Genomic DNA, 12,845 nt, shown 5'->3' on the forward strand with positions numbered 1-12,845 from the left:
ACCATGGGTGGAGGTTAAGAAAGGGTAGTTAATTGAGTAACAATTAAGCATCTTGCTTGATTAAAGAATCAAGAAGGAATGGGTTTCCAAACCAGAAGTGCTAACTAAAATTAAAAATTATTGGGTTCCGACGTAACAGAGGGCTGGCTTAGAAGGGGATGGGGTAAATCGTTGAGAACAAATTACTTGGGAAGGTGTAGGGTTTCGGTTTTGAAATTTATGGATATTTTGGGTGGCTGAAACAAAGGTAAGAAGTGGCTATTATTTAGGGAGTGAAAACAAGAACAGGAGGGCTTAGGTGGGCTCACAAGGCTGGCGGTTAATGGGACCTGATGGGGTGTGAAAACACCAGCCTCTTACAGGCTGCCACCTGTCCCAGAGTAGGTGAGATCCAGCCTCTCACAGGCTGCCGCCTGTCCCAGAGTAGGTGAGATCCAGCCTCTCACAGGCTGCCACCTGTCCCAGAGTAGGTGAGATCCAGCCTCTCACAGGCTGCCACCTGTCCCAGAGTAGGTGAGATCCAGCCTCTCACGGGCTGCCACCTGTCCCAGAGTAGGTGAGATCCAGCCTCTCACAGACCACCACCTGTCCTGGACACCTGTCCAGGACACCTCAACAGATCTTCCCTATAAATAGGGGACTAAAGCTCAGACTAATGGGTAATGCTAAAAACCCTCTTCTCCCTAAAAACTCTGACATTTCCCTTCACTCTTGTTCATACTGACTTGAGTGTCGAAGGACCTGTCCGGAGTAAAATCCGATATGGTCTTCTGACCTCGTTTGCCTTGTGCAGGACTAAGCACTCACCACAGGACTCATACTCAACCTCCCTCGTCACTCGCTCTCAGTTCTTACGCCACTGCTGTACCTGTTACCGATTTTTGGTCTAACAGATTGGCGCCATCCGTGGGACTAAGAACTAAAAGCTGTTCTTACATATCTCACTTACAAAAATGGCAGGGCGCAAGAGTGCGCGGTTAGCTTCTGCGCAGACCGACCAAGCCGCGCTACCTCGCAGGACCCGGAGCGGTCGAATCGCCTCGATGGTAGTGGCAGCATCTGCCGACCAAAGCCTTCCTCGCTCGGAGCATCACAATCCCGTGCCCACCTCGGAGCAAGTCCAAGCCCTCTTCCAGCAGATGACGGCCCTTGTTGGTCAGTACCAACAACTACTTCAAGCACCCCCTCCACCTCCTCCAGAGGCCCCGCGATCTGCCCAAGGAGTCCACAGGGGAGAGTCATCACGTCATGGGGAGGGCAGAACTCATCACTCCGCTAGACAAGTTCATCGCCCCATAGTGAGGCACGCCCAGACAGAACCTCATCACCGCGAAAGATCGCGGTCTCGCTCCACGCAGAGGCGCCGGCCTCACGAAGATCGTTTGCCACCGGCAAAATCTCGGCCTCGTTGTAGGAGTCCGGAAAGTCAGTCCGGTTCTGCGGCAAGCCCATTTGTGGGAAGAATCAGGTCCCCAGACCGCAGAACGGATCCGCTGCTACAGAGAATGGAGGAGATGAACCACCGAATAGAGGAATTGGCGAAGGATCAGAGCCGGCCCGCCTCCAGAGCGTTCTCAAGCAGAACGCCGTTCACTAGTGATGTCCTGAGTGCTCCAGCACCCAGAGGATTTAAAATGCCTGCCGTCCCTCAGTACGACGGCACTACCGATCCCGTGGATCATTTGGAGACATTTAGAACAATGATGCTCCTCCACGGCGCCTCCGACGGCTTCATCTGCAGAGCCTTCCCAACGACGCTCACTGGCGCGGCAAGAGACTGGTACTCCAGGATCAAACCAAACTCCATCAACAATTTCGATGATTTTGGAGAGGATCTGGTCCGCCATTTCATGAGTAGCCGTAGGCCGAAGAAAACGACTGCATCCCTGATGGCCTTGCGACAGGATGATAATGAACCCCTGAAGGTGTTCGTCCGCCGCTTCAACAGGGAGGCACTACAGGTGCCCAATTTAGATCCCTCAGCGGCTATGAACGCACTCCTCACCGGTGCAAGATCTGATGATTTTCGTCGAACGGTGGCTCGGCAAAATCCGCACTCACTGGCGGATCTCATGGCCGGGGCAGAAGAGTACATAACAGTGGAAGAAACACTGGCAGCTCTTAATTCAAACCGGAGGATAACCTCTGAAGAGAAGAATCTGCCTAAACAGCGTAGGGAGGATAAACCTCCCAGGAAAGAGAAGTCTCCACCCCCTCGGAGAAGAGAAGAGAACTTCACACCTCTCAATACCTCTAGAAAGCACATACTGGCGGCAATCAGTGAGGAGGAGTTTGTGAAGTGGCCGCCTAGAATGATCTCCAAGGGAAACAGAAGAGATCCTTCAAAGTACTGTCGGTTTCACAAGGACCACGGCCATGACACAGAGGATTGCTGGCAGCTCAAGGGAGAAATTGAGCAGCTGATCAGCCGGGGTTATTTGAAAAAATACATCCAGAATGACGGCCGCACCCAAGAGCGCAAAGGAAAGAGTCCCCAGGGCCGTAGCCTTCGAAGATCACAGCAGCCCCCTCCTCAGGATAAGACTTCTCAGGTCACCGACGCGCAGCCTGAGGCACCCCGATCTCAACCAAGGGGGGTTATCAATACAATCATGGGCGGACCAGCCGCTGGGGGCACCTCCTCTGCTGCTCGAAAAGCATATGCACGGCAAGTTAACGCCGTTCACACAACCAGCAAAAAGTCAAGAACGGAGAATGAGATCTCCTTCTCGGACGCAGATCTGGACAGCCTTATTTTGCCCCACGACTATGCATTGGTGTTAACCATGCTCGTTGCTAACTGGGAGGTAAAGAAAATTCTTGTGGACAACGGGAGCTCAGCGGATATTCTATACTACCATGCCTTCGAGAAAATGATGATAGGCGACGACCGTCTAAGGCCGGCGAACTCAGATTTGTTCGGCTTCTCCGGAGAGGTCGTAAAAGTGGTAGGACAGATCGAGCTCCCTGTTCTTGTCGGAGATTCACCATGTCAAGCGTTCGCCATGGTTAACTTCCTGGTAGTGAAGGCCACCTCGGTCTATAATGCTATCTTGGGACGGCCTGGCCAGAATCTGATCCGAGCAGTCGCCTCAGCCTACCACCAAAAAATGAAATTCATAACCCCTAATGGCGTGGGGGAAGTTCGCGGAGATCAGCCTCAATCAAGGGAGTGCTATGCAATGGCACTGAAAGGAAAAAACGCAGTGGAATCACTGCCAATCGAACTGCTTGATGTAAGGGACGAACTCAGGGGTACTCAACCCGCTGAGGACCTACTCTCCATCCCACTGTGCCCGGAGGACGATGTCTTTGCATGGGTTCCTGCCGATATGCCCGGCATCGATCCAGAGATCAGCACTCATAGGCTTGGTGTCGATTCAACCTGCAGACCGGTGAAGCAGAAAAGGAGACACTTTGTTTTTGAAAGGCGACAGGCAATAAAAGAAGAAGTGGAGAGGCTTCTGAAGGCTGACTTCATTCGCGAGATTCGATATCCGGACTGGCTAGCAAACGTAGTCCTAGTCAAGAAGACTAATGGAAAGTGGAGAACCTGCGTCGATTTTACTGATCTGAATAAGGCTTGTCCCAAGGACAGTTATCCGCTCCCGAAGATCGATCAGCTCATCGACGCCACAGCGGGTCATGAACTGTTGAGCTTCATGGACGCCTTCTCCGGATATAACCAGATCAGGATGTACGAATCGGATATACCAAAGACCTCATTCGTCACAGATCAAGGGACTTATTGCTACCGAGTCATGCCCTTCGGCCTCAAAAACGCCGGAGCTACTTACCAAAGGCTGGTGAACAGACTTTTTCAGAACCAGATCGGCCGAAATATGGAAGTGTATGTGGATGATATGCTGGTCAAAAGTCGAAGCGCACAGGACCACGTGTCTGATCTCAGAGAAACATTTCAGGTCCTCAAGAAGCACAACATGAAACTCAACCCCACCAAGTGCACTTTTGGTGTCAGCTCGGGGAAGTTCTTAGGATTCATGGTGAGTCAGCGAGGGATAGAAGCAAATCCCGAGAAGATCAGAGCTGTGATAGAGCTTACCGCCCCAAGAACCATCAGAGAAGTTCAGCGGCTCACGGGAATGATAGCGGCATTGGGCCGCTTCATCTCCAAATCGGCGGAGAGATGCCTGCCCTTTTTCAGCGCGGTTAAGGGGCTCAAGACTGCGCCCTGGACGGAAGAATGCCAGATTGCCTTCGACGAGCTGAAAAGGTATCTGTCCTCCCCGCCATTATTGACAAAGCCGGAGCCAGGTGAGGAGTTATTTCTGTATCTCTCCGTTAGCTCCACGGCACTGGCAGCTGTCCTCGTCCGCGAAGAGCACCGCCAGCAAAAACCAATCTACTATGTCAGCAAGGTTCTTCACGACGCAGAAATAAGGTACCAGCGGGTCGAGAAATTGGCTTATGCGCTGGTAATGGATGCCAGAAAACTAAGGCCATACTTCCAAGCTCACACTGTAAAGGTCTTGACTGACCAGCCACTTCGACAGGTCCTCCATCGACCAGATATCTCCGGGCGACTTGTAAAATGGGCCGTAGAGCTAAGTGAGTTCGATATTCAGTACGCGCCCAGACCAGCTATCAAAGCCCAAGTGCTAGCAGATTTCGTAGCCGAGTGTACCATCCCCCAACAGGTCGTCGACCCCGAAGCGGCACAGCTCCCAGTTACAGAAAAGGCAGCCCCTGAAGAATGTATAGCAGGAGAACCTCAGGAGATCATGCGACAGCCAACCAAACCGGACACCATGACCAACGCACCAGTCTGGGAGGTATACGTCGATGGATCTTCAAATAAAAGTGGCTGTGGAGCCGGCCTCGTCCTTACCGGGCCCGATGAGTTCACTGCGGACTACGCCCTGAGATTCGGATTCCGTGCGTCCAACAATGAGGCAGAATATGAAGCCCTCCTTGCCGGAATGAACCTAGCAATTCAGACCGGCGCACGGACATTAAAAGCATACTGCGACTCGCAGCTGGTAGCAAACCAAATCCAAGGGGTCTATGAAGCTCGAGATGAGCGTATGGTTAAGTATCTTGCCAAGGTTCATCAACTCTCCGGCCGGTTTGCCAGTTTCGAGGTCATCAGAGTACCACGAACAGAAAATACCAAAGCAGATGTACTGTCGAAGCTGGCTGCCTCTGGGTACACCACTCTTGGAAGAATACGTATGGAATTCCTACAAAGATCTAGCATCGAAAGAGAAGCCGCAGAAATAATGCAGGTGGAGAACGAGCCGTGCTGGATGGACGAGATCATTCACTACTTACGGGACGAAAAGCTTCCCGATGATAAGAAGGAAGCCCGTAAGGTGATACAGAGAGCTGCCCGATTCTCCCTCAGCAGTGACATTTTGTATAAAAGGTCCTACACTCTCCCGTACCTAAAGTGTCTGGGACCAAGCGACGCCGCGTACGCATTGCAAGAGACTCATGAAGGAATCTGTGGAGAACATCTGGGGGGCAAAGCCCTGGCAATAAAGGTACTCCTCAGAGGATTGTATTGGCCCACCATACGACAAGACGCGCTGAGTCTGGTTAAAAAGTGCGAGAGGTGCCAGAAATTTTCCCCCACCATCCACCAGCCTGCTGTGGCGATGACCCCAATTATCAGTCCACTTCCTTTTGCAGTATGGGGGATGGACATCTTGGGCCCTTTTCCGCCGGCTTCTGGAAAGCGCATATTCGTGGTAGTGGCGATCGACTACTTCACCAAGTGGGTGGAGGCAGAACCTCTAGCCCAGATCACTGAGCAGAATATACAGAATTTCTTCTGGAAGGCAGTGGTCTGCAGATTTGGGATTCCCCGTGCCTTAATCACAGATAACGGCAAACAGTTCGACTGCCGGAACTTTCGGAAGTTCTGCTCTGACCTAAAGATTGAACAGAGATTCACTTCGGTTGCTCACCCCCAGACCAATGGGCAAACGGAAGTAACTAATAGGATCTTGCTTCAAGGGATAAAGAAGAGGCTGGATGAAAAAGCTGGCCGATGGGCAGATGAGCTCTACCATGTTCTGTGGGCTTACCGCACCACTCCTCGCACGACGACTGGTGAATCACCATTCAACCTCTCTTTTGGAACCGAAGCCGTGATACCTGTTGATATAGGCACCCCATCTCCCAGAGTCATCAGTTTCCATGAGCAACTGAACAGCGACGGACTCCGCGCCAATCTCGACTTACTAGAAGAAATCCGGGAGGAATCTCGAATCCGGGACGCCGCTTATAAGCAGAAGGTGTCGAATTATCACGACTCCAAAATTCGCCCCAGAGAATTCAGGACAGGGGATCTGGTCCTGAGAAAGGCAGCCGTCTCCCAGCTGTAGACACCCCATTTTGCTCTACCTTAATCGATAAAGAAATTAGGGTTTGTTTTCCGTCGGTTTTCCAATGTCTTTCTTTCCCGCATCCGTTTGTTACATTTCTAAATATTTTTGGTCGTTTCCGTCGTGTTTCGTATTTTCCCGCTAAATGTTGAGAAGGATTATTCAGAAAAATCTAAACCAGAGAGAATTGGGACCCGTTTGGTGGGCCCGCATTGGGTGGTTCGATTAAATTTGGATCGAGAAAGTTGGACCCATTTGGTGGGGCCACATGATGCATTTTGATTAAATTTGGACTCGTTTGGTGGGCCCGCATTGAACATTTGTTTAAAATCGAATCAACCGAGGGCCCACATTGTGGGGCCCGTGTTGTGGGGCCTCAGTGGGGCCTCTTGTGAGGCCTCTTATGAAGAGCAATGATGGTAGCTCTCCACTAAGACAACATGATGGGCCCTCCACTAAGAGCAATAATGATGGACTCTCCACTAAGAAACATGATGGGCCCTCCACTAAGAGCAATAATGATGGACTCTCCACTAAGAAACATGATGGGCCCTCCACTAAGAGCAATAATGATGGACTCTCCACTAAGAAACATGATGGGCCCTCCACTAAGAACAATAATGATGGATTCTCCACTAAGAAACATGATGGGCCCTCCACTAAGAACAATAATGATGGATTCTCCACTAAGAAACATGATGGGCCCTCCACTAAGAACAATAATGATGGATTCTCCACTAAGAGGGACAACATGATGAGCTCTCCACCAACATATCTCTCTCTCTCTCTTTCTCTCCCTATATATATCTCCCTTCCCATCCATAAGAAAGGGGAGGAAAAAAAAAGAAATTTATCTTCCATTATCTCTTTCTCTTCCATTATCTCTTCTAATCACTCCCTCCAATCCCTTTCCTCAATATATTCTTCCATCCCTCTCCCTAATATTCTTCTTCCATTATCTCTTCACTCCCTCAATCACTCCCTCTAAACACTCCAGAGAAAGCGAAAGACGGCGGAGCGGATCGGCGGCGCCAGGATTTTTTATATTTTTTGGATTGGGCGGAGATCTTCACCACAGGTAGGTGCATTGTTCTCAAAATATTTCTGTATTTTTCCGAATTTTTCTGATTTTTTCCGCAAATTGTGTTTTAAAAATGGAAAACTCTTCAAAAAACATCTTTTGACGAAGAAAAATTAAATTATATACCAAACAGATTCTAAAATTAATGAAATTTCGTGGGAAAATAATATGTTACTGATTCATTTTACCATGAATTTGTAAAGATTTTTGGAGTTTAGTTGGTATATTAGTTAATATTTTCTTTGAAACTTATCAGATTTTAGGAGAATTGTTACTAACATCAGATCATCATTAAAATTCATAAAATTTTTACAGTAGTCTTATCTTCTATATTACTTGTTACTGTAAAAGTTTCGTGTGATTTGGATCTGTTTTAATATGGGATGTAGTGTTAATTTATAATCTGGTCTGGAAATTGTAAAATCCGAAATTGGTAGTAAATAATTTCTAAAATTCATGAAAATCTCACTGCATGCTATTTTGATTCATATAGTATTTCTGTAGAAATTTCATAGAATTTAGAGTTATATTTCTACTAGTTTATGTGTTAATTGTGCAATCTGGACATTTAATGGTTTAATCAAGATTAAATATGAATTTAATGTAAAAATATGCAAAACTCATCCTGTAAGCTACATACATTTTCATCTTGCTGCTTTAGAAATTTAAAATCATTTCGAATTTATTTGCAACAATTTCACTTGTAAAACCGCTCATATGCTTAAAATTGATAAAATCCATGGAAAATTCGAAATTAATTGAAAATCATATAAAAATTCCTAAAGAACTTTAAAATTCTGTCACATGTTCACTCCTTAATCCATTGAAACAGAAATTTTAGGATCTTTAGATTTTCCTGGAAAAATGGCCCGTGCATCCATAATCGTATCCCAATTGCAACTTGATCTTTGACAATTTGAATATTTAAGTTATAGCATGTTGTTGGCTCCGAGGTTAGTGTCCACGGAAATCCTGAGATTCTGCCAGGCAATAAGATGCTATAACCTAAGTATTAAATTGCACAAGGAAAGAGCGCACGATTCCCTCCTTTGGATGCCATTCAAGGCCGAAATTGGTGAACCCTAGAACCATTGGTAATCCTTAAATGTCTAGAAACTGAAAATCTTCGAAATCTGAAACTCATTAACCTCGAGAACTTAAATCGATTTATCTTGTGTCTTTCGGAACCATTGGATTATGGTTTCCAATCTAAGAACCATTAGAGCCCAATTTAGGAACACTGGTGTCGTGCCGTGTCCTAGGTTTTAGGGAGTCCTAGAGTTAGGAGTCCAGCCTCATCACGGACGCTTGCTATGAATAGCAACCGTACCATAGGTCTAGTTACACTAGTCACCCGATCTTTCCCTAGGACAAGCCTAGTAAACTAGGATGTAGGCAAAACCTGCATTAGTCTAAGGGACAACTTGCATTCAGATAAGAATCATATAGCATCTTAGATGAAATCCTAAGATAATAAAATCCTCAACTTGAATTAAATAATTCCTCTTAAAACTGTTGAAACAGTCAAATCCGTCTAAGTCGGTGTCCTAGTTGAGTTAGGCATATGTAGCTTAGCTTAGGTGCACCGAACTACGTCGACTCTGATCCCAGTGAGGCTTGGGTACGTAGGCAGCTTGGATGTCTGACGGCATACCACCCGCGAGTCGGCACCACAACAAATTGTGGTGTTTTGTATATTAATTTTCTTGTAAATACTTAATCAAATCAGTTAGGGTTTTCCATGAAATTAGAATTCTAGGAGAACTTTCACTTAGAATGAATCCAGACAAATTAATAAATCAAGATACACATCTAGGATTCACATTGAAATTAGATTCTAGGATGCATGTCACTTAGTTCGCACATTAACATAGAGTTGAATGAGCCATTTAAAATAAATTTAAAAGAGTTAACTTTTGGAATCGAAGACCGATTATCGGGCAGGAATGGTGCATGTGGTGGATAACTCCCCATACCTTCCATTCTCGTAACCAGGTAGCGAGTCTAGATTTCTGGTTAATTACGGGTCCTAGATCCCACATCTAGGTGGCGACTCTGTCAATCTCTTTCGTGTGGAATTCGGATTGCCTTAGTGATCCCAAGTTCACAGGAAAGACGAATTCAAATCAACAAATAAAATGCACACGCCAATCGCGTGGGAACGAGAGACCAAGAGAGAGGCGCGGCGGCTCGCGCCCCACGCCCCTCTCGCGGGATCATGTCCCACAGTCTGGCGACTCTGCTGGGGACCACCTAACTTCATTAAAATTTCAAAAGATAATTCATTTGAATTTAATTTAACTGGCTCATAAAAACTCTATACTTGTTAGATTAGTTTGTCTCGTTTTATTTTCTCATCACATTTTACTCGAACTTAATTTAACAAAACCTGAAGGCATCATAGATTGCGCGAACTTATTGCACACACTTACATCACTTGCATCCAAACCCTTGCATTTCACATGCACACACATCCTATTTTAGGAACCCGGAGTGTTATCTAGCATGGTTGACTGGGATTTCATCACCTGGTGCCTCTGTGCTAGAGAAGCATTCCACCCTTAGCCTAGTACCTTTATGGTGCGTAAACGGATCTCTTGTTCACGTACTGATACGCCGGACACTGGTACAGTATATCGAACATGGATTCGCGCTAAGGGGACTCTTGGCCTTACCCCTAGATTAACCCACACATGCATGCAGTATACGAACACATGTGCACCACATGTGTGAGCCTAGTTTAGGATATCTTACCCATTTGTGTCTAGATTAGGCCGTAGTCCATCTTCCAATGGCTACGATCGGTCCTAGGTACACAAACAAAGTCATGAGTCGAGATCCTCTCTCCACTCCGCTAGATTAGGATTAGGGTTGATGCCTTCAGGTAACACTGTTAAAATGTGCGAAGACTAAAAACTTTTCCTTTGGGGTTAGGATATAAATCCCATCATTTCCAAAGATCTCATAGGATTAGTTATTCTTGATCTACCCGTTGAAAGTAATCCTATGCAATCTCACATTTTGATCATGTGTCTATCATTCGTCTCTTGTGGGATTCGATTGTGTCTTCATTGGCGGAAATTGTGTCTCAATCATTTGATCGTGCAATCTTGATGATCCAATCTTGCCTGTACCCTTGATCTCTTCCTCCTCTAGGGGCTACCTTTTTCAAGAATATTTCTGCTAAATCCTTCAGAGTTTACTCTCATAATCCTTGAACTAAGGGCATTCCCCTCATCATTTGGATTCATTCTATTGTCCCAATTACTTGCTTAAATGTGTAATATTTTTCAGTCATTGAGAAGAAACACTCCATGAATGCCAAGCTCATATACCTCGTGTTCATTATTTCCATGACAGGGCACTAAACACCATAGCTAACCCTACTATTCCTTGGGTTCGGATCTCTTCTCGATTGCAGAGGAAATCTGTCTCCCCGCCACCTTCTCTGAGGACCCCAGCATCTCCTTCTTTCCCATCCTCATCCTCCCCAATGGCAGAAAACCAGAACAGTAGTCTTCCACCCGCTGCTATTACCGATACTCTCACCTTGATTCTCCGGCAGCTTCAAGAACTCAAAGAAGAGAACCAAGTTATCAAGGCCCAGCTTTCTGAAAAGTTGGGGCCATCGTTGTCCAAAGATAAAGGGTCCATGCACCATACAGTTACTTCAGCCGCACCTGTCCAGCCAGTGTTCATTCCTATCCCTGACAAAACTGAAGAAGATTTTGAAAAAGAGCAGTACAGCGAAGATCGCAGCAGGCCTTCTCAGTCCATGGTTGATAAAGTAGTTATGGAGAAATTAGAAAGTCTTACCAGGAAGGTTCAGGACATTCAGTTTCAGGACCAGGGTGGTTTCAATCCAAGTGACCTCACACTGTTCCCAGAAATCCGTCTCCCAGCCAATTTTCAAATGCCGGACTTTGATAAATATGATGGTGTGGGTTGTCCAATCACACATTTGCAAATGTTCACCATCATGTGTCAACCTCAAGGCTTATCTTCTGAGCAAATGGCTCAATTGTTCCCGGTTTCCCTAACCAAGGTTGCCAGGAGGTGGTTCATGGTCTTGGACAAGACTCGTTACAGGACATGGAAGGATATCGGCGAGCAGTTCATCAGGCAATTCAAATATGATGACGGGACAGAAATCACCAGAAAGGATTTGGAAAGGACAAAGCAAGACTTGAGGGAATCCTTTCTGACCTTTGTGAAAAGATGGAGGAGAATAGCAGCTCAGATGATGGAGCGCCCTTCTGAGGAAGAGCAGGTCCAAATAATCATGAAAAATATTTCCCCCCAGCTCCAGTATCACATGTCGTTGCAGTATTATCCGGACTTCAAACACTTTATCGTGGCAGGCACCCAAATAGAGGAGGCTATGGCTCAAGGTGTGTTCAACCGAAGTAACCCGAATACCAAAGAATTCAGGAAGCCTCCATCAGCTGAAATTAATAACCTTTCCCACTCCAAGCCTCAGCCTTCAAAACCTCAGAACCCCATGGTGATGGATTATACCCAACCTGCTGTCGCACCTCGGCCACAGGCCCAGACAGAATTTACCCCTCTCCCTCTTCCACCATCTGTGATACTCAAGGAGTGTCTAGCCTCAGGTCGCATAATCCTGCCCGACATTAGGGCTCTTCCTAATCCTTTACCAGCAAATTGGCGAACAGATCAACACTGCGAATACCATAGAAATTCTGGCCATCTCACTGATAATTGCATTGCCCTAAAATTCAGAATCCAGAGGTTGCTCGACAATAAAAGCCTTGTGTTTGAGCCAAGTCCCGTTGCTACCAATAACCCATTATCAAATCATGCAGTACTGCCGCCAGCCGTTCGCAATGCTTAAATAATTGAAGGTTCAAAGGGGCACAGGTCCGGTTGCAATGAAAAGAATCAGAAGTTGAAAGTACCATTTATGAGCCAGCTTTCGCCGAGCCTCCGAAGCTAGACAGTTGCGGCAGTTAAAGTTTTAGTCGTTTATTATTTTATTTTGAGTCAGCCATCATGGTCAGTACAATTGTTGAGTCCGGTTCTACAGTTCAAGGTTAATGCCTAGTCCAGGCAAGTTATCTTTTGCTTTTCTTTTAGAGTTGTGAATCATGAACATGTTCAGGATAGGTTGTGAGATGTAGTATCTTTTTCTTTAAATAAAATTTCAGTTCCAAGAGTTCACTTGTGTCTATTTCTTAAGTGTGCTTCTGATCTTAAAATAAGACTCCCTCCTCAAATGAGGACAAAATTGACGAAACTCTACTTGAGTCACAACGATTACTTGAACAAGAGGAGGAGCGCCAATCTCAGCCTTTCAAAGATGAAATTAAAGTGGTAAACACTGGCACTGAAACCTTGATCCAGTAAATGCCGATTGAAAATACATTACCCTCTGAAGAGTGTGAAGAATTGGT

General features: G+C 46.3%; 1 protein-coding gene across 1 annotated transcript in view; it reads left to right on the plus strand.

The window, feature by feature from the left end:
• Positions 1 to 4,439: 4,439 nt before the first annotated feature.
• Positions 4,440 to 12,845, plus strand: part of LOC143852328 (uncharacterized) — a 35,075-nt gene continuing 26,669 nt past the window's right edge. The window contains exons 1-2 of the mRNA XM_077361715.1: positions 4,440 to 4,896; positions 5,020 to 5,386. Coding sequence (XP_077217830.1) covers positions 4,440 to 4,896; positions 5,020 to 5,386 — 824 coding nt within the window. The remainder of the gene's footprint in view (positions 4,897 to 5,019; positions 5,387 to 12,845) is intronic.

This window comes from Tasmannia lanceolata, unplaced genomic scaffold (genome assembly GCF_043159265.1).
Source record: "Tasmannia lanceolata isolate RefF3 unplaced genomic scaffold, GAP_Taslan_0.1 ptg000019l, whole genome shotgun sequence".
NCBI lineage: Eukaryota > Viridiplantae > Streptophyta > Magnoliopsida > Canellales > Winteraceae > Tasmannia > Tasmannia lanceolata.